At 37.8% G+C, this 26,253-nt stretch overlaps 1 protein-coding gene across 2 annotated transcripts; it reads right to left on the bottom strand.

Moving 5' to 3' along the window:
* Nucleotides 1-554: 554 nt before the first annotated feature.
* Nucleotides 555-26,253, bottom strand: LOC114170677 (choline transporter protein 1-like). 2 transcript variants are annotated; one of them, XM_028056204.1, is made up of 10 exons: nt 25,867-26,245; nt 25,215-25,573; nt 24,812-24,957; nt 24,166-24,349; nt 23,480-23,553; nt 23,282-23,395; nt 17,531-17,887; nt 16,829-17,089; nt 9,346-9,573; nt 555-808 (listed from the first exon to the last, which is right to left on the bottom strand). In XM_028056204.1, exons 1-10 carry the CDS (start codon nt 26,049-26,051, stop codon nt 617-619), a joined length of 2,100 nt encoding a protein of 699 aa, XP_027912005.1. In that variant the 5' UTR covers nt 26,052-26,245; the 3' UTR covers nt 555-616. The 2 variants fall into 2 exon arrangements, with proteins under 2 accessions (XP_027912005.1, XP_027912006.1); XM_028056205.1 differs by lacking the exon at nt 9,346-9,573 and having other exon boundaries at nt 25,867-26,253.

Raw genomic sequence — 26,253 nt, 5'->3', positions numbered from 1 at the left:
CTATAAAGAGTGACCTTATACTCCGCAACTTGGCTCTTTATATTATCCGGTATAAGATTTCATTTAATTATGTTATTATTTAAATGAGATGTTACAGTTGAAATGCTCCATCCAAACACAAGATAAGGGAACCTCAGATTGAGTTCATCTATTCCAAACTTGATACATACAATTTGTATGCTCTAACTTAAGGAAGGTATTAAAATAATTACATTTATGTATCATCTTTTAGCCTAAGTAAGGTGTAGTGTGTTATACAATTTAATAGTCGTACGTAGTTTTGCACCTAGGTGTCTAATGCAGTCCCTTTAGCTTCCATGTACTGTTGAATTAGTTTTCCATTATAAATAGAAAATTTATAAATAAAAAATTATGAGAGGGGTGTGTTAAACCCTTCAAAATATATTTCTCTGCTTTAATCTTAAGTAACCCATTTGTCAAAAGAAACCTTATCAATTCCATCTAAGTCCACCATTGTAATTAAGAATATATATATATATATATATATATATATATATATATATATATATATATATATATATATATATATATATATATATATATAAGTGATGGAACAAAACTAAGCTTGTAAAATTAACATGGACATGGTGTTTCTTTAGGGTCCTTGTGTGAGTCTCTGCATTTCATTATGGTCAGTGAGAGTCTCCGTGAGAAGGGTAGGTGCATATTGGGCTGTCCCTTGGTGCTCTTCAGAATCCTGGCAGAATGAAAGGACTATGGTATCAATTGACATCTCCACAACAACAAAGAAAAGGGTTGCAACAATGTATCCAAGAGCCCAACAAATCTGCATTACACAATATAAGGTTAACACAATTGTTCAAAATTCACATTTGATGGTAAAAAATACTATAAACTTTTCTATAAGCTAAATTAACTTATGCATAAATCATAAATAAGTATGTTAAATAGTAAATATGAAAAAAAAACTACAAACTAATTTATACATAAACAAATTTTAGATTAGGGAAAAACTTAATTCAACCTTCTCTTCTTAAAAGATTTATGAAGAAATTTATCTGCACATGATTTTATCCATGGCAACGTCGAATGCAAGAGTTGGTCACTTATACTGTGTTTTTGTTTTTTCGGATCTCCATCTAGCCAGTGAACAATCAAGTAAAAGCAACAATTGGTTGCTTCTTGCTAGATATATTGCGTGTATGTTAATTAGGGAAATATAACATCTATTGTTTATTAAGGAAACATAGACATTGTTTGATATTGCTAGATGTTGTTGATATTGTTTGTACTAATATCTTCTATTTACCATATCTATGTTTGGTTACCATATATACTTGTATCACTCTTTATTATAAATACATTCACCCTATGTGTACTTTAAACACAAGGGAGATTAACCTTATATAGTTTTTCCTTTATATTTAACACGGTAACTAGAGCTTAAGGTTCTTTGCTTGTTTCTTGCTTGTCTTTGTTGGCTATCCTTTGAGTTTGTTTATTACATCCATCACTTGATGTTGTCCTTGCCTCAATTTGAGCTTTTATTGTGTTTCTGATTTGTACTCTCACGCAACAGTTTGATTTGCACTTGGTTCTGTTTTGGATTCTTTGCATCTCACTGTTTTTGGCAGCCTTGTAGGTGATAACCTTCTGAAAGGTGCCGTTGTGGTGAGAAAAAAACAAATTGAGTGGCCACCGAGAGGAAAATGGGGTGAGTTGGGACCTTCAAGGAGGAGTGCAAACACTTGAGGGTGACACACTTTGGAGGCTGGCCGAGAGAGACATAGATTAGCCAGATTCTTTTTGCATTATTTCTGTTTTATATCACAGATTTTGGGTGTATTTTTTTTAGTTTGTTGTTTCTTTTCCCTTTCATTTGGCTTAGGTGGGAAAATGCTTTAGAGCAATCCCATCCTTAGCATTTAATTGTAACACTTTAAGCGTGTAGTGTGAGGTTCAAGGGGTTCTAAAGACCACTTGTATGTTGAATTTATGTTTTACGTCACCGTGATATCTAGGTGCAATGTGTTAACACCTAGTTGACCTTCTTTTGGTCTTTAGGTTTTTCATTTGTTCACAAACTTTGTCAAATGGTTTTTCACACAATCTGTTTTCATTTGTATTTTTATTGAGAATTTTTGTGAAAGAAATTTAGAGATCTTTGGCTAGGAAAGGCTTGGTTTCTAAGCTTGTCCATGAGACTCACCTCCCTTTCCTGGGAGTACCTCTAGAAATCTTTTCCACTATTTTCTCTTTAGAAATTCATCAACTTCTTTGTGAAAAATTGTTTTGCTAAAAGTGTTTCAAAATGAGTTTTTCTTCTAGTTGTATGCATGTAGATAGGCATAGTAGTGTGCATTTAGGTAGGCATAGTAGTCATGAGTTGCATCATACCATTCATAGTGACATTCCATTCTTTGGGGAAGATATAGGACCAATATCATTTAGAGATTGGATGTGGAATACAGAGAAATTGGTGCAACCAATGTTTAGTAATTATAGTCACATAGGCATGTTACATCTAGGTTTGTAGGACGTGCATCTGAGTGGTGGCAAGAGAGACAGTATAAAGTGAAATAGGGGAGAAAATCATGCATCAATACATTTTATGAATTAAAAACATGCATGTGAAAACATTTCATTCCCCGTTCATTTAGGATCACAAAAGAGCAACAAGCTAGGATATAAGACTTCATTGACATTAGGGATGCATTCATTCAAGACATTGCTAAGTTTTCTAGACTAGAAAAAGATTTTAAGCACAATTTGAACTTGCTCTTGAGTGAACAAAGAAAGAGAGAAAAATATAAGACTGAGCAAGCAAAGCTTGAAAAGCTTCGAGAGTATGAAAAGAAGAGAGAAAAAGAAGAGTTTGATAAGCTTTGTGCTAAAAGAGAATAAGAGGAACAAGAGATAAAAGAGAGGAAGAAACGAGATAAGGAAGAAAAGGCTAGAGAGGAGAGTCTAAGAAAAGCCAAAGAAGCGAATGAGACAAAAGAATTAGAGGAAAGAGAGAAAATAAGACAAGAGAGTGAACTTAAAATCTAATCTAAAGTGGTAGAGTTAACGCGCATTTCAAAAGCAAAAACAGAACTCGGTGTTAGGGATTTGGTGATCAATCATTCACCAATTCCTTACATGAAGATCCCATTTCCAAAGGGAGGATTTCGAGTAGATCGTGTACCTTTGCAGATGGCAATGGGCCAATATAAATCATCATGATCAGGAATCGTGATACCAGGTGATGATGAAGAATGACCTTCAAAAGAGGACTCACTTTGGAGTATTGGTCTAGCCATTTGGTTCCTGCGTTGATAAGTAATAATGGGTGGCGACAACGGCTCAGTAGGATCGGGTACGATATTTTGGACTATCGGAGCCGGAGACTCAATGAAGTGAATAGGTAGAACATGTTGGATAGAATTTGAATCACAAGTAGCAGTAGGGAAGAAGGTAGATTGCTCAACAAAGGTGACATGGGTAGTCATGTAGTACTTCTTGGTCTCGGGAGAGTAACATCGATATCCTTTTTGAAGACGAGAATAACCCAAGAAGACACATTTGATAGATCTTGCTGAGAGTTTGTCTAGACCTGGAGACATGTCATGGACAAAACATACATAACCAAAAACACGTGGAGTGATATGAAAGAGAGGCTCTTTTGGAAATAGAATGGAATAAGGAACTTTATTTTTAAGAGAAGAAGAAGGCATCCTGTTAATGAGATAACATGCAGTTAGGATAGCATCACCCCAATAATGAATCGGCATATTTGCACCAAGCAATAAGGTACGAGTAGTTTCAACTAGATGTCTATTCTTCTTTTCTGCTATACCATTTTGTTGAGGTGTATGAGGACAAGTAGACTGATGCAAAATGCCATGTGAGTTTAAGAGCGTGGATAATTCAGAGGAAAAATATTCTTTAGCATTATCGCTTCTGAAAATTTTGATTATTTTCCCAAATTGATTTTGAATTTCATTTAAAAAGGATGTAAAAATTTGCAAAAGTTCAGAACGATCCTTCATTAAATAAATCCAGGTACATCTAGAAAACTCATCAATAAAAATAACAAAATATCTGAAGCCAGAAGATGACACACGGCTTGGCCCCCAAATGTCAGAATGGATAATAGAAAAAACAGAATCACATCTAGATTCAAAATGTTTAGGAAAAGAAGACCTCACATGTTTCCCTAATTGACATGATTCACATTCCAAAGTTTGGAGACTATTGAGTTCAGGGACCATCTTCTTTAGTTTCGTCAAATGAGGATGTCCTAAGCGGTCATGTAGCAATTTAGGAGATGAAGCAACACAAGATATAGATGGGCTAGAACCAAGGTAATAAAGGCCTCTAGATTCATGTCCTTCGCCAATCATCCGACCCGTACCACGTTCCTGTATGACAAAAGAGTTGGCATCAAAGGTTACTGATCAATTTAATGATTTTGTTAATTGACTTAAAGAGATGAGACTAAAGGGACACTCAGGAACGAAAAGAACAGATTTTAAGTTCAAAGAAGGAGAAAGAGAAACTTGACCAATTCCTTGGGAAGCTACTTTGGATCCATTAGCAAAGGTTATGAAATGAGATGTTTTAGGAAAGGAGAGAGAGGAGAACAAGGAGATATTACCAGAAATATGATCAGATGCACCTGAGTCAATAATCCATGGGTTGTGACTCTCCGTAGATTGTGAAATGCAAGCAGTTGACAAACTAGGAGTTGTAGATGATTGAGCTAGGTTGCTGGATTTCAACTTTAAATATTCCTGATATTCTTCTTCAGAGAATTTTGTCTCAGAACTTTCAGCTTTGGAAATATTGGTTGTCTTTCCAGGAAAGCCATGTAGTGAGTAGCAATTCTCTTGAATGTGGCCCATTCTTTTACAATATGTGCATTGGGGACGCCCTCTAGCACCACGCCCTCCTCTAGCACCACGATTTCCTTTACCACGAAATGAAATCATAGCAGAAGACTCAGCATTCTCTTGGACATTTCTATGCTTAAGGGATGGAACACGAAGGAGACGTGTTATCAGGTTCTCCATAGAAGGGACTTCTTGACTAGTTAGAATTTGATCCCTAATATGATTAAATTTCGGATTCATTGCTCGAAGAATCATAACCATGTAAAACTTATCCAACTTTCCTTTTATTTCTTCTAATGAGTCCACTTCTAAGAACACCTTTAATTCCTCAACAGCAGATTGAGCTTCAGCCATAAAAGTTACCATATCATTGTCAGATTGCTTTAAAGAAGATAGTCGATTAGCCGAATCGTAGAGCCGTTGGATATCATTTGCGAATATATTTTGGGCCTTCTTCCAAAAAGAATGACATGTTTTAAAGGCCCTAAGCGTACTCAAAATATTAGGCTCTACTGATTGCCAAAGTAGAGCACAAAGCTGAAAATCAGTTTTCTTCCATTGCTGAATTTGATCTTGTGGCACTGAGCTTCCATCTTCTTCCAAATGATCATGAAACCCTTGACCAAGGAACCAAAGTTCCACAGATGCAGAACAAGACAAGTAATTTTTTCCATTTAATTTTTCCAAAATTATGGAAGTAGTGCCCGAAAAAGATGGAATACTCCTTGAAGACATGATAAGTTGACAGTAGCTGGTGGACTATCCGAAGAAAAAACAGCAGAACCGAACAAAAAACAGGGGTCAAGAAAGAATCTTAGGGTTTTAGGAGAGAGAACCCTAGGAGACTCACCAAAACGCTGTGAAACCAGAAACAAAGAACAAATATGGACTCACGGTGCTCCGACGAGTCAGACGAAGGTGGTCTGGAGATGATCTGGCGACGGGACGGCGGCGCGTGAGACCCACGCGCCTATGGAAGCAGTGGCGTTGAACGACGCGTGGCGGCGCGTGAAGCAACGTACGGAGGCGCGACCACCGGGGTTGGATTGCGCTCCTCGAGGCGACTCGAACCCAGGTGCTGGATGGCAAAAATACGGCGGTGGACGGCGGTGGACGATGGAAGACCAATCCTTTGACATAGACAGGCAGAGCGGGATCGACCCGCTCTGATACCAACTTGAAATTAAAGAGAAGAAGATTTTAGAGTGAATTTGAGAGTGTGTGTTCTCTCCTCTTAGGTTTCAATATTTATAGTACATTAGATACAATGGATGAGAGGAAAGAGGAGAATTCTAGAAGATGCTCCTAGGAACTAGAACTAAAGCATGCTCCTAGGAACTAGGACTAAAGCATGCTTCTAGGAACTAGATCTAAAGCATGCTCCTAGGAAAATGAATCTCCTTTAAGACTATTTATTCTAACAAGAGGAAAGAGAGAAAATAAGACAAGAGAGTGAACTTAAAATCTAATCTAAAGTGGTAGAGTTAACGCGCATTTCAAAAGCAAAAACGGAACTCGGTGTTAGGGATTTGGTGATCAATCATTCACCAATTCCTTACATGAAGATCCCATTTCCAAAGGGAGTTCTCCCATCTTTAAACTCTTCTCACTTTTTCATTAAAACTTTTGTTTTGTTTCCTTCTCAAATTTTTTGTTCTCCATCTCATTCCCTTATTTCATCCTCCTCCACATCTTGTGCAAACACACTTTGACTTTAAAATTCTTTTCAAAAATCATCTTAGTCAAAGTGTAAGCCATTGTTTTTTGAAGTGGGCCTAATACCAACTTTTTCAAAATTTATAAGCCAACTTTAACACATTCCCCAATCAATTATGTTGCATAGTCATTATGATTTTCATGTCATTTTGTTTGATGACTGTTGCAGATTTGTGTTTGATCCAGGTGGACCATTCAATTTAGTTGTTGTGAGCCTTTCTCAACCCTCTTGATCTGAGGACAGATCCTCTTCAAGAGGGAGGGGATTATATGACCTCAATAAGGCTTATAGCATTAGGCCAACACCTAGGCCTATTCTTTTTAATTTCTTTAAATTTCTTTATTTTCAATTAAATAAATATTGTTTTAATTGAGCTTGTTTTGCTTATTGCAGCCTTTTATTTCCAAGCTGCCAATTGATATTGGGCCTGGGACCCAATTCACCACACCAATGTGGACAACATGCTTTTTCTTACTGGCATAGTGAAGCCTTGCGTCTCTGTTAGGCCAATCTACGCGTGCAGCCCAATTCTTCACCCAACCAATACTTGCAATCAGCGTGCATCATCATATGAGGTCGAGAAGCCCAATTCTTCCAACGTCCGTTTCTGCAGAGCATCATGAAGTATGGAATAAAGCTGGCATAATGTTGGAATGTGGAAGCTGACTATTGGGCTTTGTCTTTACTCAGCCCAATCACTTTGCATTACACGGATCCAGCCACATGCGCAACCCAACTGTTCTCTTTCATTTCCGCAGATCAACCAACACGCGTTCTCTTCCTCTTAGAGCACCGTTAGGGTTTCGTCATGCAGCCTCACTTCCCATTTCAATCTTTCCAACCAGTCTTTCTTCATGAGAAAGGTGTGCAGTTAGGGTTTCTTCACACACCTTCAATTTCTTTGCTGCACAGCTTTCTCTTTCTTTTGAAGCCAACCTTGCCTAGGGTTTACTCACACGAGCATCCCTCTCTTCCTGCTTCACGCCTTTCACTGTATCAGTTAGGAATTCTATTTAGGCCAACCAACCCTTAGTTAATAGAGTTTATGTTTTCACGTTTTCCTTTCATCTCTATGTTTTTTTGGTTGCCTTTTCACCTATAAAAAGGAAAGCCAACCTCATGTAATGGTTAACTTAGATGAATGTTAAATAGATTGGTTGAGAATACTCCCACTTTCGTCAGCTCACCCTAAACCCTAGATTAGGTTTTAACCTCGTTAGGGTTTACCAAACCAGTGAGATTCGAGCTTAAACTCCATTTCCGAAATATTCCACTGCGTTTCCCTCGCACTCCGCGAGTTTCAATCGGTGGAACGCCGATTGGAGAGCTTTTCCGGCGAGTACCATGACGCAAGAGCCTCATCATATACATTGTGGATATTGGTAGATATTGTTGATATTGTTTGTAACAGTATCTTCTATTTAACTTAGAGCACCGTTAGGGTTTCGTCACGCAGCCTCACTTCCCATTTCAATCTTTCTAACCAGTCTTTCTTCACGAGAAAGGCGTGCAGCTAGGGTTTCTTCACCCACTTTCAATTGCTTTGCTGCACAGCTTTCTCTTTCTTTTGAAGCCAACCTTGCCTAGGGTTTACTCACGCGAGCATCCCTCTCTTCCTGCTTCACGCCTTTCACTGTATTAGTTAGGAATTTTGTTTAGGCCAACCAACCCTGAGTTAATAGGGTTTCTGTTTTCACGTTTTCCTTTCATCTCTATGTTTTTTCGGTTGCCTTTTCACCTATAAAAAGGAAAGCCAACCTCATGTAATGGTTAGCTTAGATGAATGTTAAATAGATTGGTTGAGAATACTCCCACTTTCGTCAGCTCACCCTAAACCCTAGATTAGGTTTTAACCTCATTAGGGTTTACCAAGCCAGTGAGATCCGAGCTTAAACTCCATTTCCGAAATATTCCACTGCGTTTCCCTCGCACTCCGCGAGTTTCAATCGGTGGAATGCCGATTGGAGAGCTTTTCCGGCGAGTACCATGACGCAGGAGCCTCATCATATACATTGTGGATATTGGTAGATATTGTTGATATTATTTGTAACAGTATCTTCTATTTACCATATTTATGTTTGGTTGTCATATATACTTGTATCACTCTTTATTATAAATATATTCACCCTATGTGTATTTTAGACATAACGGAGATTAACTCAATACAGTTTTTCCTCTATATTTAACAATTCTTATAGATATTTATATGTTTTGAATGTATCGTGTGTCAGAATACACAATATGTATTTATACTATTGAAGAGAATCAACTACAATAAAGACACCTAATAATTAAGAATCAATCATACTAATATCCAATATTATGTAATGTTTGATTTCCTAAAAATTTGTAATAGCTAATTATATTCTAACACTTCTCATAAAGTTTCTTTGGAACATGAGTATATTGAGTCTAATGTGTATTGTACCGTGCAATTAGTGGTGCAGCTGCATAGCCATTGATTCATGTACAATCCCAAGATATATACAAGTTACGTAAATAGCTATAGGTTGCAACACAGTGATTTAACATAATGATTTTAAAATATAAATAATATATATATATATTATATATATATATATATATATATATATATATATATATATGAAAACTGTATGTAATAACAGACCATTTTATTGGCACAAAGAGCTATCAAGTTTAATAATATAAAATAAACAATTTGAAAAGCTTTCCCCTGTTAAAGAGTGAAGAAGAATTTTATGTGTAATTATTGAATTGCGTATTAATGACCCTGGAACATAGAAAACATACCACAACAGGTAAGAGTGGAGACGAGGTCTTGTTAAGAGCAGATCTGTATTTGTGAGTTTCTAACATGAGGAACGCAAACAAAGCACATGAGAGGCTGACACACAATTTTCCAAGGAACAAAATGACATCTCCGATCACATTAAGACGACCAATCTTCAGAATATTATTCATTATCAGGTCTGCTGCAATGGAAGAAGAAGTAAAGAAACTTTTGCCTGTTATAGCAATCTGCAGGTGCCAAAAAGACACTTTTAAAAGCCAAGTAAAAAAAGGTAACAAAGTCTGTAGAAACTTTTGCCAATTATAGCAATATGCACGCATCAGGAAGTTACTTGAGATTCAGCGTCAGAATAAATCTAAAGCAAGATGCATTATCCTAGGTAAAGGATGTCGATTAGAATTATTTTAATGATAAATCTGAGGCAGCAGCAGATAAGACAATATAAGGTAAATAACTTTTGCAAGACACTATTATCATCACGTTTTACCTTTTTCACAAAACTACAATAACATTTTCTCGATGCAGCCTACAATAGTATATTGCTCTAGTACATGTTTTGCTTTCTATGAAGCAGACCTTAAAAAACACATCCAAAGCAGGGAAATGAAATTCAGTCTCTACGGAACGTGATAGAACACTTGAGGAGGGGCTGATACAACATGAGAAAGATGGTGAAGAAGGCCATGTTAGTGGAAGGCCCAAGATATGGAAGGTTTAGTCTAGGAGGAAGAAAACAGGCCCAGGGAATATTAATTAGTTAGGAGGGTAATGACGTGGCAAAAGGAGACAAGTATTTGAGAAGGGAGGAAAGAGAGAGGGGAGAGACGGGAAGTTTGTTATGAAATAGGGTAAGGAGAGTGATCTCTCTGGAGGAGTCATAGACTCTGGAGATATTCTATATTGTCATACCACCGTTTTGCTCATTTTCACACATTCAATAATACAGTTTCCATACACTATCATTTGCTGTGCTTTTTTGATTTGTTTTTGTGGTCATAGTTCTATCACTGGTCCGACCTGCCGGAAACCTGCGAGGAGAGCCAGCGGAGTTAAGCTTTTTCCATGCCACCGAAGATGTCAGATAGAGTGGAAGCATTGGAGGAGCGTTTGACGGCAATGGAGGCTTCAATGCGACAATCGTTGGTGGAGTTTCGTCAATCTATGTTGGAGGAATTTGCTAGATTGCATACTGCAAGAAGTGAAGAGCGGGTTTCATCGTCTCCAGAAATGGAAGCGTCACCGGAGGAAAGGATGACAGCGAAGAAGGTAGAATTGCCTTTATTCGACGGAACTGACCCGGTGGGATGGATTACGCGCGCAGAGACTTATTTCGAGGTTCAGGGGCCACTATCCATTGGTTCAATCTTCTCCGCGACTCTGGAGAGGGGTTGACTTGGACGAAGTTAAAACAAGAGCTGATTGGGAGATACGGAGGTGGTCGAAGTGACAATCCCTATGAGGAACTTAAGGACTTGAATCAAACAGGAAGCATAGAGGAATACCTGTCGGAGTTTGAATTCATTTCGTCCCAGGTATCACGATTGTCGGAAGAACAATATTTGGGATATTTCATCAGTGGTCTTCGACCGGAGATTCGAAGACGTGTTCGCACTTTCAATCCTATCAACAGCTTAGAGGCTATGCGAATCGCGAGGAACGTAGAAATTGAGTTATATGGGGAACAAAGTGGTAAAGGAGTCGGAGGACGCATGGGAAGAGGAAATCAAGGATGGGTTTCGAAGAACCCAGATAGAATTGGTATTGGGTTGGGTTACAACCCAAATAAGATGGGTATAGGAGTGGGTCCAAGTGTTAGAGCCCAATCCAAAGGGTTCTCAAACGAAAGTGTGGCCCAAGGAGGGGCGAGAGCTGCTAGATCACCCATACAACGTGCTAATAGCGATCGATCTTCTCCATCAGAACGAAATAAGGGTACTAAACATCTCCCTTATTCTGAATTAATGAATCGTAAGGCACAAGGGCTCTGTTTCAGATGTGGTGAAAAATATCATCCATTACACAATTGTGCAGAACGACAGTTGAGGTTGCTTGTGTTGGGTGATGATGAAACCGTGAATGAGGAAGGAGAGATTATCGCTAGTAAGGAGATGGAGCAAAAGGAAGAGTCCACATTGGACTGCGGAGCTATGGGAATGTTTGGAGGAGTGGAGATAGGTGGAATGAAAGGATTATTCCTTCGACCTTACGCTTGGAAGCCTCTATTAATGGAGTTTTTGTGGTGGTGTTGGTTGACAGTGGGGCGAGCCACAACTTTATATCTCCTCATGTACTGGCAGCTTTGGGATTGGAAATGGAGAATGAAAAGCCTATTGGAGTGCAGTTGGGTGATGGCCATAAGATACCCACTTTGGGTAGACGCAAGCCCGTGAAAATCCAATTTGGAAATTTTCATACTGTTGTAATACCGCATGTGTTGGAATTAGGAGGGCTGGATATGATATTGGGAGTAGCCTGGTTACAAGAATTTGGTAAGGTGACTTTCGATTGGAAAAACAGAGTTATCAATTTTAACTGGATGGGATACCCAGTGGAATTACAGGGGCAGAAAACAGAAAGGAGATGTCAAACAGAAATGGTGGCTTCTTTGCAAAGTTTAATGGCCCAAAGAACACAGAAAAATTATCTAGGTATTGACAAGGGCTTGTCTATTACACAATTGAATGAAGTGCAGCAAGTGTTGTCCACTTTTCAAGAAATTTTCAAGGAACCGAAAGGATTACCTCCAGCTAGAAAGATTTCTCATGGTATTGAACTGTATAAGGAGGTCGGACCTGTGAGTGTGCGACCTTACAGATATCCGTATCATCACAAAGAAGAGATAGAAAAACAAGTGAGTGAATTGTTACATCAAGGAACTATTAAGCATAGCACAAGTGCTTTCTCAAGCCCAGTCATTTTGGTTAAGAAGAAGGATGATTCATGGAGGATGTGTGTGGATTATAGAGAACTGAACAAGGTAACAGTGCCGGATAAATACCCGATTCCTATGGTGGAAGAGCTATTGGATGAGTTGCATGGAGCTGCTTACTTTTCAAAACTAGACTTGAAGTCCGGGTATCACCAAATTAGAATGAGAGAGGAAGATGTGCACAAGACAGTTTTTCGCACTCATGAAGGCCATTACGAGTACTTGGTAATGCCCTTCGGGTTAACTAATGCCCCAGCCACTTTTCAATCAATAATGAATCAAGTTTTCAAGCTCTATCTAAGGAAGTTTGTCTTAGTATTCTTTGACGATATTTTAGTGTATAGTCGAAGGTGGCAAGACCACTTAGAGAATTTATCTCTAGTGTTGCAACTGTTACAGCAACAAGCTTTTGTGGTGAATCAAAAGAAGTGTGTGTTTGGCAGTAGACAAGTGGTATATTTAGGCCATGTTATCTCAGAACAAGGAGTGGCAATTGACCCTGAAAAAATTCGAAGTGTAGTAGAATGGCCTATTCCTCGCAATGTGAAGGGAGTGAGGGGTTTTCTTGGGTTGACGGGATATTATCGAAAATTTATTGCGGGGTATGGAAGGATTCCCAAGCCTTTGACAGAACTAACTAAGAAGGATGGGTTTAAATGGGACTCAACGGCTTTAACAGCATTTGAAGAATTAAAGAAAGTCATGACACAAGCTCCTATTTTAATTCTCCCAAACTTTACGCAACCATTCGAGATTGAATGTGACGCTTCAGGACCGGGAATTGGTGCAGTATTGATGCAAAATCGTAGACCTATTGCTTACTTCAGCAAGGCTTTATCACCAAATAATTTGAGTAAATCCGCTTATGAGAAAGAATTAATGGCTTTAGTGCTAGCTGTACAACATTGGAGGCCATATCTTTTGGGCAGAAGTTTCAAAGTTTATTCTGATCAACGTAGTTTGGGGTATTTGTTGCAGCAACGAATAACTACAGCGGAACAGCAGCATTGGATAGCTAAATTGTTGGGATATCAGTTCGAAGTGGTTTATAAACCGGGCCCCGATAATAAAGTTGTTGATGCTTTGTCACGGGTGTTTGAAGATGGCGAATTAAGAAATATTATTTCTTTTCCTATATGGTTGCAGGGAAAGCAGGTACAGGGGGAGCAACAATCTGATCCGTTCCTTAAAAGAGTGGTGGACAACATTCAACAAGATGTTAATCCTAAGCAGGGTTTCAGTTGGCAGCAGGCATATTGTTGCATAAGGGACGATTAGTTTTGTCAGCATCGTCTCCTTTGATTCCACTCATCTTAGAAGAATTTCATGCATCTCCTACAGGAGGACATTCAGGTTTTCTGAGGACATATAAGCGGGTTGCTGGGAATCTATATTGGGTTGGCATGAAAAGAAGGGTGCAAGAATTTGTTAAGCAATGTGATATATGTCAAAGGCAAAAGTATGCAGCAACATCTCCAGCTGGGCTCTTACAACCATTACCCATTCCTGATTGTGTTTGGGAGGGTATTTTTCTTGACTTTATAACGGGGTTGCCCAAATCAAAGGGATTTGATGTTGTGTTTGTGGTAGTAGACCGATTGTCAAAGTATGGGCACTTTATACCTCTCAAGCATCCATATACGACAAGAAAAGTGGCTGAAATATTTGCTAAGGAAATTGTGCGTCTCCATGGGATACCCAATTCAATTGTAAGTGATCGAGACCCCTTGTTTATGAGCTAATTTTGGCAAGAGTTGTTTCGTATACAAGGTACTGTGCTAAAGATGAGTTCATCTTATCATCCTGAGACGGATGGTCAAATAGAAGTGGTGAATAGGTGTTTAGAGACTTACTTGCGGTGTTTTGTTTTGGAACAACCTAAATATTGGGTGGATTGGATACCATGGGCTGAATTATGGTACAACACCACTTTTCATGTGACTACGGGAAAAACACCCTTTGAAGTGGTATATGGGAGAGCACCTCCTCCTTTGGTTCGCTTTACACAAGGAGAAACAAATGTGGAGGCTGTGGCAACAGAATTAGTGGATCGTGATGAAGCTCTGCGACAATTAAAATATCATTTGCAGCGTGCTCAACAGCAGATGAAGAAGTATGCAGATAAGAAACGTAAACAAGTGGTGTTTGAAGTAGGAGAATGGGCATTTGTAAAATTACGACCACATAGGCAACAAACAGTGGCACGATGCATTTATCCGAAGTTGGCAGCCCGTTATTATGAAGGGGAGGATGATGAAGGATTGACCCCAACCAAGGATGAAGGCACATGCTTAAGAAGACTAAGCATGTTTAGAAAGGAAGTTCACTAATCCTTCATCCCTTTCATTTATGTTTGTTATTTTTGATTCCCTAAGTTGACTTAGTTGAATCAACTTTAGTTGACTTGTTGACCTTTGACTAGGTTTGACTTGTTGACTATAGTTGACTTGACTTAAGCCAACATGCTAATCTATGTTTATTTGCTTTGTAGGTTAATTAGGAGTAAGAAAGCAATGCTAGGTGGCGCATGGTGATTGGGGAGCATAAATGATGTGGAGGAGAGAGTAAAGCAAAGGCATAAAGCATAAAGTAAAAGGCATGAAGCAAGTGTACCTATGTACCTTTGGTCTCCTTTGTTTTTAGCACACTTTGACCACTTTTTGGAGACATATGAGACACATTCTTTGTCTCCTTTTGTGCTAGAACGAAATTAGCCTTGCACACACCATAGTTAGCTCTTTTGTCTCTCATTTTTGTAACCTTATTTGACCTAGTTTCTAGAAGCTAGGGTTAGGTTTTTGTAGAGACATCCTTAGGTATCTTTTATTTTCTTAGAGACCCCTAAACTCTTCTATATAAGGGGTGCTCCTAAACATGTAAAAGGGTTGAACATTTTGAAATAAAAACACTCTTGTGTCTCAACCATTTGTGAGAGTTTCCTCCCTAGGGAGTGAATACTTTTAAGCCTTATCTTGCATAGCAAGTGGCGGCACACATCCACTCATCTTCAAGGTTGCCATGGCTTCTAGCCTAGCTTTGTAGTGGCATGCTTCTCACATTTTTTTACCATTTCTTTCCTTTCCATTTTATATTTTCTTCTTCCTTTAATTATTCTTGGTTTTCTATGGTTTATGTGTTTTCCATTTCCTTCACATCTAGATAGCTTGATATCTTAATGTCCAGTGGGGATTTCACTTAGCTTTCTTAATCAACTCATACCATATTCAATAATCTTAAAAAGGAACAAGATAATCCTTCATCAGATACAGTGTTGCTACAGAGCCAATTTCCTCATCTTCGCCTTGAGGACAAGGCGATTTTTGGAGGAGGGAATAATGATAGAACACTTGAGGAGGGACTGATACAACATGAGAAAGATGGTGAAGAAGGCCATGTTAGTGGAAGACCCAAGATATGGAAGGTTTACTCTAGGAGGAAGAAAACAGGCCCAGGGAATATTAATTAGTTAGGAGGGTAATGACGTGGCAAAAGGAGACTAGTATTTGAGAAGGGAGGAAAGAGAGAGGGGAGAGACGGGAAGTTTGTTATGAAATAGGGTAAGGAGAGTGATCTCTCTGGAGGAGTCATAGACTCTGGAGATATTGTATATTGTCATACCACCGTTTTGCTCATTTTCACACATTCAATAATACAGTTTCCATACACTATCATTTGCTGTGCTTTTTTGATTTGTTTTTGTGGTCATAGTTCTATCAGAACGCTTCGATCACAATACAACAAGTACAAGCGAATCACCTTCCACTTGCATTTTTCATGGAAGACCCCAGGCCAAGCGATCAACAACTAGAACTAAGGCCCGAAGGATACAGTAAGACTAGGCCTCCACGGGTCTCAATAGGCCCAAATTACTCTCATCATGGGCCAACCATAGTGTAATAAATTCTATGGAGTAGGAATACACAGGCTCGTCTTGCTAGGGTTTCAATTGCACTTGTCCAAGTCCAATAGAAACCCTAGGCCAGTCACACATGGAGAGACACACCTAGCTTACACATTTTGCACATGTAAGCAAGTGTGGAAAGTATGAGTAGACAATTGTCACTTGATCCACTCATGGTGCTGGAGTTTTAGGATCATATGAAGGAAATCAAATTTGAATTTTCCCCCTTTTTTTCTCTCACAAAGCCGAACCTAGCATCTATAAATAGGACCTCCTGTCTTTGTAAAATCAACTTGGAATGACTATTGAATTGATTCCAAAATTGCATCTCAAATTTGTTCCTGAGTTCTTTAGGATAGTCTCCTAAATCCAACTCTCCTAGCCTCTTCCTTGAGAGTCGGTTGAACCTCTCTCAAGAACACTCATCCTCCTTAACTTCGCTTTTTTCAATCATCTCTTCCATCAGTCTTCCACCATCATTCTTACAATCTTCAACGTATTGAAGCAACACTCCTTGAATCAACTTCATCAATTTGCCATTACTATACTATATCCCCATTCTCAATTAATGTATTGCACCACAATAACAAAACAAATGCCATCACATTGAATTAATAAAAAATCTTCTTTACCGTAGATTGACAAAATTTACCATGATGTAAGCATTTCGATTTACTGATTTGATGGTCCACTCAATACACTTGAGAAAACATTGTGAAGATCGGTATGCAGCCTTGCCTATGCAACTGTCATTGCCATCACTTGCACCTTTTAGCTTGCGACGAATAGCTTCAAGCAGAAAGCGTATAAATTCTACAAATGATACAATCAGAGATCCAAGAGCCATAGACCCAAGATTATATCGCATAAGCCGCTTCATGGAGGAAAAGACAGAAAGAAAAGGAATTTCTGACTGCATTAGGAAATGTGAATCATATTAAGCAGCGTAGATAAAAGAACTTTGTATGCAAAAACCAAAATACTTAATAGATTATCTCATTCATATACATAAACCAAGAAACCACAAACGTTTGCAAGTTAGGTCTGAATTATGCTTTAAAAAGCTGTGAATCCACCTTGAGTTCTTCACATTTGATACAAATAGTTAAACACAATCCTGCACCATATTATTGTTTTATTTGATAAAATGAGTCATGTCTGAATAACTCATCACGCTAAAACTTATACTGATCAGGAACCAATTCTGAAAAACAATTAATTGTGGAAAATACTTAGGCCAAGACCACAATTCATTCAATATAATTAAATAGTTCTATTGACTGCATGAAAAAAAAAAAAATTCACTGAATTCTCTAAATTGCATTATGCATTATGGACGAGGCATACAACTTACAGATGTTTCACCATGGGCCCAGTAATAAGCGGCAACAGACCCAGCAATCACTGTCGAGGAGCAAGCTATGAAAAATTGTGTAGCCCAATAACACCCAAATAAGTGGAAAAGGATGGCAACTCCAATATTTGGTGTGTAATGAATGCTATAACCACAACAACGATCACAGTTTACCCGTTTTGCAATAAGATCATATGTGCAGCAGTTAGAATTGCAATTATTCTGAACCACCTGGCCAGAGCTGAACATATGAAGAGAAGCTGATATCCAGAACATGTAAAACACAACAAGGATACTGTATGGTATGAGTGGGAAAATAATGAGTGCTTGAACTTCTCCTATCACTTTTGCAGCAACCTGTGAACAAGCATTAAATCAATTAAATTGATTGACACTGTAAAGTAAATAATTAAGCATTATAATTTCAGGCTTACTGCTTTCTAGCCTACGCATTGTGACAACAGGATGTACTAACATTACACATCATATGGGAGTAAAAGTCACAAGTGTGTGGGTGAAGTGGGTAGAGATCATTCAATGAGGATGAGATGTGTAATATGTCTACACAAAAATGTATTTTGGTTTATGAAAAGTACAATTGTCAGAGAGGACGGCAAAAGTTGCAGGATTTATACATTGTTAAAAATAAGAGGAATGATAGGTTAAATCCATATGGCCATAGTTGGATAAAGCTTTCATACAAAATCAGCAAAATTAGCACCGGCTTTGAAGTCTTATTTTCCCCACACAGATCTGTAAATGTACCCCAACTGCTCCTCCGTAGCCAATAACACCATACTTAGAGTGCGGTACTATGCGTATTAATATGATTGAAGGTTATTGATAGGTTCCTTTCTTGAAAACTAGAGAAAAGAGAAGAAAATACATAAAACACGCCAACTCAATGGTAGGTGAACTACAATATGCAATAGAAGAAAATGGAAAGCTTACAAAGGAGAGATATGTTCCTTTCCCACAGTGATCTCATCGGCTCAAATGATTAATTTGCAGAAGTGTTAACCAATCCTTAAGGAAACCTCAAATTGAGTTTATTTGTTCCAAGCTGGTACATACAATTTGTATGCTTTACCTTGAGGCGAAGTGTTACAATAAGTATTAAAACATCATAGAAAGTAGTTGTTTTGGGAACTACTACTATTGTACCTAGTTCTATACATAGATTTCTAGTTCAGCCTTTTGATCTTTCATCTTCTCATTGTATCAAATTTCTATCGTTATAAATGAGATTATAAGAGAGGTGTTTCAAGCCCTCAAAAATATATTTTGTCCCTTATTAAAAGAGTTGGCATCAAGGGGTAGGTTACTAAACAATTTAATGATTTGGTTAATTGACTTAAAGAAATTAGACTAAAGGGATGAGCATGAACAAAAAGACCAAATTTTTGGCTTAAAGAGGGAGAAACTTGACCGGTTCCTTGAGAAGCTACTTTAGATCCATTAGCTAGGGTTATGAAATTAGGTGTTATAGAATAGGAGAGATAGAAGAGAACAAAGAGATATTACTAGAGATATACTAGAAAGAACTAATATAAAAGAAAGAAGATTTTTATTCAATTGATTCAAAATAGTACATTCACTTCTATGTATAGAAAACTCAAATCCTAAAGTAATAATTACAAGACATCTCTAGAATCTTCTAACAACTTCTAGAAATTTAATATCCTACCAACAACTTTCAGTATTGCATTTAATATCCAACTAACAACACTCCCCTAAAGTTAGTTGTAGGAAGTAGTGATAAGGCCACTATCCAACTAACTGAAGCCTAAATGAGACATAGGAAGTAGTGATAAGGCCATTATCCAATTTATCTTTAATAAAGTGTCAATCTATTTGTGTTTAGTGCAATTATGTTGAACTGTATTGTGAGCAATGCTAATAGCTGACACAATCAAGGATCATAGGTTTTTTCACATGCCACCTTGAGATCATTTAGAATAATTCTCATTCATAATAATTCACACACCCCAAGGAAGTACTACAACTTTCCTGGATCCTTCATTTCAAATTGAGCGACAAGTTTTTCTCTCAAGATTTGTTTCTCTTGTTCATCATCTCCTACAACAATCATATCATCAACATAGACTAAGAGTAGTACAAGTTTACCTTTTGGGGAATGCTTGGTGAACAAAGTATGATCATCTTGACTCTGTCGATACCTCATGGAGATCAAAACATGAGTGAGTAGACCAAACTAAGCACGGGATGACTGCTTGAGTCCATACAATATTTTCTTCAACCTACATACATTATTCCCTTCTTCAGTAGGCCTAAAATCTGGGGGAATTTCCATATAGACTTGTTCCTCTAATTGTTCATGCAAGAAATCATTTTTCACATCAAATTGCTACAATTCCTGACCAAAATAAGCTATCAATGAGAGAATGACTCTAGCTGTATTCATCTTTGCCACAGGAGCAAATGTCTCTTCTAACAACTTCTAGTAATTTAATATCCTACCAACAACTTTCAATACTGCATTTAATATCCAACAAACAACTTTCAGTACTGCATTTAAGATTTGTTAGATATTGTTTAGATATTGTTTGATATTATTAAGATATTGTTAGATATTGTTAATCACAATATCAAACAATATCTTCTATTTACTCTATTTATTTTCAGTTACTCTTTTTAATTGTACCTCTCTCTATTATAAATAGATTACCCTATGTGTGGTTTATACACAAGGGAGATTAATCTCAATCCCTATTTTCTTTATTCTCAACATGGTATCTAGAGCTTAAGGTTTTTTTGCACTGCTGCTGCCTCCGTCTTTGCCGCCACCGCCGCTGCTGCCACCGGAGCCGCCGGCGCCGCCGCCACCGCCGCCCGCCGGAGCCATCGCCATAGCCATCGCCGGAGCCGCCACCAACGTCGTCGCCGAGCCGGAGTGTTAGTTCCGACCGACGACCATATGGTTCTGATCGTCCCTCACGCGCCGTTCAAAGCCGCGCCTCTTCCAGTTCCTCCATTGGAGAAATTAAACACCTTTGTGTATCAACCATTGTGATAGAAGGTAAAGGATTAGGAGAGGATAAAGAAGAGAACAAAGATTTGTTACCATTAATATGATCAGTAGTTCCTAAATCAAAAACCCAAGGACCAGGAGAAAAAGATTGGGTCAGACGGACAAAAGATGTACCTGTGTGCGACACACATAGTGGAACTAGAAGAGTGTTAATCCTTATACCATTTGAGAAATTTGTTGAACATAGTAGATGTATCGGATGAAACAGAAGAAGGATCCCAGCAGACGAAGGTGGGGAAAGGTCAGTCCGAACAACTGCAACAGATCGAGGAGGACGACCATGTAATGCATAACAATTATCAATCTTGTGGCCTGGCTTGCCACAATGTTCACACTCATGTAATGCATAACACTTGTCAATCTTGTGACCTAGCTTGCCAGAATGTTCACACTTAGGACACCATTTTCCCTACTTGCGACGGCGAGTCCGATCATCACAATGAGATGCCAATGCAGAAGAATCATCAACAGAAGCAGGTGTATCAGTGTTGGGTTTTTCTGGTACACACAAAAAGAGTAATGTAGATCGAAGTCAAGATGGGGACAACCGGGAAACCCAAAATTTGATAACGAATATGTGAAAATTTATCAACAAGTCCGTGTAATGCCCCTAGCATGAAAAACTTAGATCGTTGCGCGATCTCTATGGTAGGGTCGAGGGAAGGAGACAATAACTCATTGAACTCATGAAAAAGAGCATGAATTTTCCCATATAATCAGTCATAGAGTCTTGATGTTTAGAGGCAATAAGATCTGCAAATTGAAAACAGACATCATAGAGATGTTGAGTATCATTGGTGTATAATAACTTGGCATGCTCCCAGATTTGAGCACACATTTCGTTGGAACGAAAAATTTGCTTTAATGAAGGATCAAGAGTACCCTTGAGAACCACACATAATTGAGCATCAATTCTATCCCAATAGTCATCCTCAGCAGGAGTGAGAATAGGTGCTTTCGAGGCAAGATGGTCAAGATACCTCCGACTCTTAAGCCATAATCTGATGTCTGATGACCATGTGGCATAATTAAGGCTAGTTAATTTGTCAATGGATAAGTGAACATTAACATAGTTAGTGTAGACGGAAGGATGAGATGCAGCACTGGCAGAAGTGGAAATAGTAGAAGAAGCGGAAGAAGTCATGAAGGGAGGTAGAAGAAACCCTAAAAATCCAACGCCTCAAAGCAGAAAACAAAATTGCAATCAGGTGAAACCTGAAAATTTGCAAAAGAGGCTTAGGGCTTAGGGCTAAAGGCTGAGAATTTAGGAAAGAGGAACTACTACAAGGATCCCTTCTCAATCATGGATTGTTTAGTGCTCTTGGTACCATGTTGAATATAGAGAAAATAGGGTTTGAGATTAATCTCCCTTGTGTATAAACCACACATAGAGTAATCTTTTTATAATAGAGAGAGATACAACTAAAAAGAGTAACTAAAACTAAATAGAGTAAATACAAGATATTGTTTGATATTGTGATTAACAATATCTAACAATATCTTAACAATATCAAACAAAATCTAAACAATATCTAAACAATATCTAACAACTTTCATGCCTAACAATATCATTATCAAAAAGCCAATCAATTAGCTAAATATTAGAGGCATTGGATAATGATCGCAAAAATATTTTGAGCCTTTTCCAAAAGGAATTACATCTTTTGAAAGACTTGAGAGTTCTCAAAATATTGGGATTTACTAATTGCCAGAGTAGAGCACAAAGCTGAAAATTAGTTTTCCTCTACTATTGAATTAGATCCGACCGTAGTGAACTCCCATCTGTCTAAATGATCATGGAAACCTTGGCCAAGGAACCAAAGTTCCACTAAGGCACAATTAACTTTTTCCATTTAATTTTTCAAAAGTTCCACTTAGTATTACTATAAATGTGATTGAAAGCATTTGCGTCAGTTACGCATGAACTTTGACATTCCAATGTTTGAGAAATACAAGCTTTTGAGAAACTAGTGAAAGGTTGTGCTTGGTTGTTGGAATTCGAACTTAAATATTCTTGATATTCTTCCCTAGAAAAAAGCTGTAAAACTTATCAAGTTGAAAGGTGTTTGTTGTTCTGCTAGGAAAAACATGAAAGGAGAAGCATTTATCTTGAGTGTGGCCAATTCTCTTACAAAACGAACACCGGGGACATTTGTATCCACTTTGAGTAAAGGAAGGCAAATTGAAGGAAGAATTCACTAACAATCAAAACTACAGCAACAATCTACAAGCCACAATAAGTGCCAACTGTAAAAGACAACAAATAGTGGTGGAGGAAGTGTATGAGAGATAGAAGTCTTTCAACAAAAGTTGAAACCGTAGAAATAAGGATCGAAACAAGCTCCAACAGATGTTATATTTAGGTAATTAATGTTGTAGGTACATATAATAGTTTTCCAATATAACCACTTACTACCTATATTTAATACCTATTCATAGTTGGATAAAGCTGTCAATATTACCATTGCAAGATCGAAAATAAACAAAATGAGCACTAGCTTTGAATTCTTATTTTCCCTGCACAACTCTATAAATGTACCCCAACTGCTCCTCCATAGCCAGTAACACAATACTCATAGTGTATGGTACTTCATAAGGTCTAAAAGTTACATGCAATTGCCATTGGATATAAATTAAGTGACTAAAAGTAAACAAACCAATCATAGTTAAATAATTCCATATTATAAAGTGATGCTTGCCTTCAGGACAGATGTTGCCATAAGGATGCGTCGAACAATAGCAATTGATGTAAGAAAGGCAACAACCATGATAAAGGTCATAAGTATAGTGACAGCCCGTATATGAGTCAGCTCCTAAAAGTGACAGTTTCATTAGATCTACAACAAAAATTCATCAATATAGAGAGACAAAGAAGACTCACTTAGGATGTTACTTACCCTCCCATATACACTAACGTAAGGATCATGTTCACCAATGATGGGAGAAATAGCATCATTTCCAATCCATCCAGCTGTTTATTAAGAAAAACTAATTCAGTACTATTGACAGAATAGGTGGCAACTAAAATCACCATAGGTGGCAACTAAAATCACCAATAAATATAAACTTATTGAGAGAACAGTATAAGATCTAATCAATAATTCTTTGGTCAACATATCTCCAGGAAAACTCAGCAATATAGCACTTTCTATACTCCATATTCATATATTTCATAAGAAATGCATCCTAATAGTTTATGTGCTTTTATGTAGTACATTGAAAGCTAAGTATTTTACCAAAACATGTGTAGAATCGGTCTGGCCTATCTCTTGCCTGGGAAGCTATTCTTTATTTATTGTAAGTCATAAACAATGGCTTTACCCTTGCCACACAAAATCCAAAAAAGAATTTTCTTGTTGATAGGATATAAACAGTATAGTTGATACAAGGGCACAACAAGCTCAAAAATTGAGGCTATGCTGCTAGAGCAAGCATTAAACAAATAGAATGGATAAAGTGGGGACAAAAGGACATTAATCCAAAAAGAGTACTCGTACTTTTTCAACATTTATATAATGATATTTCATAAAAACACTGATATTTTATTAAAAAAAAAAACTTTAACAGCCAAAGAGTTACTGACCTTTTAGGTAGTAGAACATTGTGACAGATATTATTAGAACATTAAACAGAACAACTGTTATCCAAGGCATTGCAGCAACAAAATGTCGAATCATCATCAGCCAAATCACAGACAGAAAAAGAGGCAAAATCCCTCCACAAACAATCAGCACAGGCCATGCCTTTCCTATGTCTGCCATGTACCTCTGCAAATATAGATCATGTCACATTCAAATTCCACAGCACATAACACACAAAATACTGAATGGCACAACATAAAAAATAAAGACAATCAACATTGGTAGGGAGGCACAGTTGGAGAATAAAATTGAGAAAGTAGGAGATGAAAATAGATATGTTATACAGATTTCACACAAAATGCATATCTACTAGCATCATAATTTTTACCCTATCACTGAAAAACTATTAGCAGTTTCAATCCAAACCAGATGCTTTCCTTCTAAGCACTGCCCATTCGGCTAATACAGGCACTGGGAGATGATATTGTAGTTTATGAACTACACAAAGCAGCTGTCATTTGAAATAGAATAGAGAAATGCTATAATATGTACCCAGATAGAACATGGATTTTGAGTGATAATACTTCCTATGAACAAATCACAATCACTACCAATAAATAAATAAATAAGTAGAAGAAAAATGTTAACCTTTAAAACAGCAGATCGAGAATTAATAGACTTGTGAATAGACTTATCAATAATAATGTCTTCATTGATTTTGACTCCGCCCATCTGTTGCCAATGCTTCAAAGACGTGTTTGATGGTCGAGCAATAAATTGGCAACTCCAGTAAACTAGACAAAAATAAGCATTAAGAACCAGGTACAATATAAATTCAATATATAGGAGATTGACACCCACCCTCCAAAACACGCAAAAAACATTACAAAAGGTGCATATAAAAGAAGAAGCGAGAAAAAAATAAAATGTCTTTCGCACAAGGGGCCTACATCCATCCATGGTGAATAATCAAAGCTATGCATTCACAACCATTTGCTAGCATACAACATATGCATTTATTAATGCATCAAAAATGGAATACTTTGCTCACCATTTACACTAGGGAATATGACAGGATAACATGGACCCTGAAGTTGAAGAGAGGAATTTCTCATTTCGGGTGTAAGGAACTCGAAATAATCATAGTTCCTATTAGCCCAATCCGTCATGGAAAGACGAATATCTCCTTCTGGATAATCACACACCCAATTAAGGGAATCTTCGGAAGGTATAGGGCACTCAGACAAGCATATACTGCGGGCATCCCCCAGTTTGAATTTGCTATCCTTCAGTCCACTCTCATAAACCTGATTAGGATTTTGCCAATATCTGAGCTCCAATTCACTGAGGCCAGGGTGGGCATGCTTGTCGCCGCACAAATTCCCTTTGTAGTCCAGTCCATAAGTAAGCCTGGTAAATCACAGTGGCAGTAATCACAAGTTACATAATGATAACAGAAAAAAGGAGAACAAAAGTAATGGGCTTAATGCTACTACATATGCATGTGTCTGTTATCAAAAGTGAATGATTTGACCCACCTGCTATCTGAAAATCAGAATTTCATGTAATCTGAACAATCCCTTGCACAGAAACGAGAAAACCCATTTTCCAAGAAAATGACATTATTTTTTATAAATGCATTCGCTACGAATTTCACCAAACAGCAAACACCCAGATAAAGTTGGAAACTTTATATTACTCACCTTAGTGGGTTTCCTTGGTTGAAAGCAAAGCTGGAGTTGACTACCATTGCCACCGAAAAAGCTATGAAGATCACAAGAACAGTGATGTCCCTGCATTGCCTGTTGTGTCTTATGATTCCACCCATTTGGGTAACTCCATCACTTGATGGGAACCTACCTATTACTGCACCCAAAGGACCCCTCATTCTTCAAGTATGTGTACCTCTACCAAGTTGCAAAATTTGATTCAATTTAGCACTGGGAGAGTGGGGAAGAAGGGCAGCGGAGCATAAAGAAGCTGGGGAGCGTGAAAAGGTGTGTGAATAAGCAAGTGTAGATTTGGGTTTATAATATAATAATAATAACGTAAAGTTTATGACATGCTAAGACAGATGTTCTAAATTAGGT

Source organism: Vigna unguiculata, chromosome 11, assembly GCF_004118075.2.
Source record: "Vigna unguiculata cultivar IT97K-499-35 chromosome 11, ASM411807v1, whole genome shotgun sequence".
Taxonomy (NCBI): Eukaryota; Viridiplantae; Streptophyta; class Magnoliopsida; order Fabales; family Fabaceae; genus Vigna; species Vigna unguiculata.
Note: the sequence above shows the minus strand (reverse complement) of the source record. Positions and strands in the feature narration are given on the sequence as shown.

Excerpts from the sequence above, each read along its gene's own strand:
- LOC114170677 (XM_028056204.1), bottom strand. The coding sequence starts at position 26,051 with ATGAGGGGTCCTTTGGGTGCAGTAATAGGTAGGTTCCCATCAAGTGAT. Across the intron at positions 25,574-25,866 it reads AACCAAGGAAACCCACTAAG|GCTTACTTATGGACTGGACT; the intron begins GTGAGTAATATA and ends GTGATTTACCAG. Across the intron at positions 9,574-16,828 it reads ATCGAAATGCTTACATCATG|ATTGCTATAACAGGCAAAAG; the intron begins GTAAATTTTGTC and ends TGGCACCTGCAG.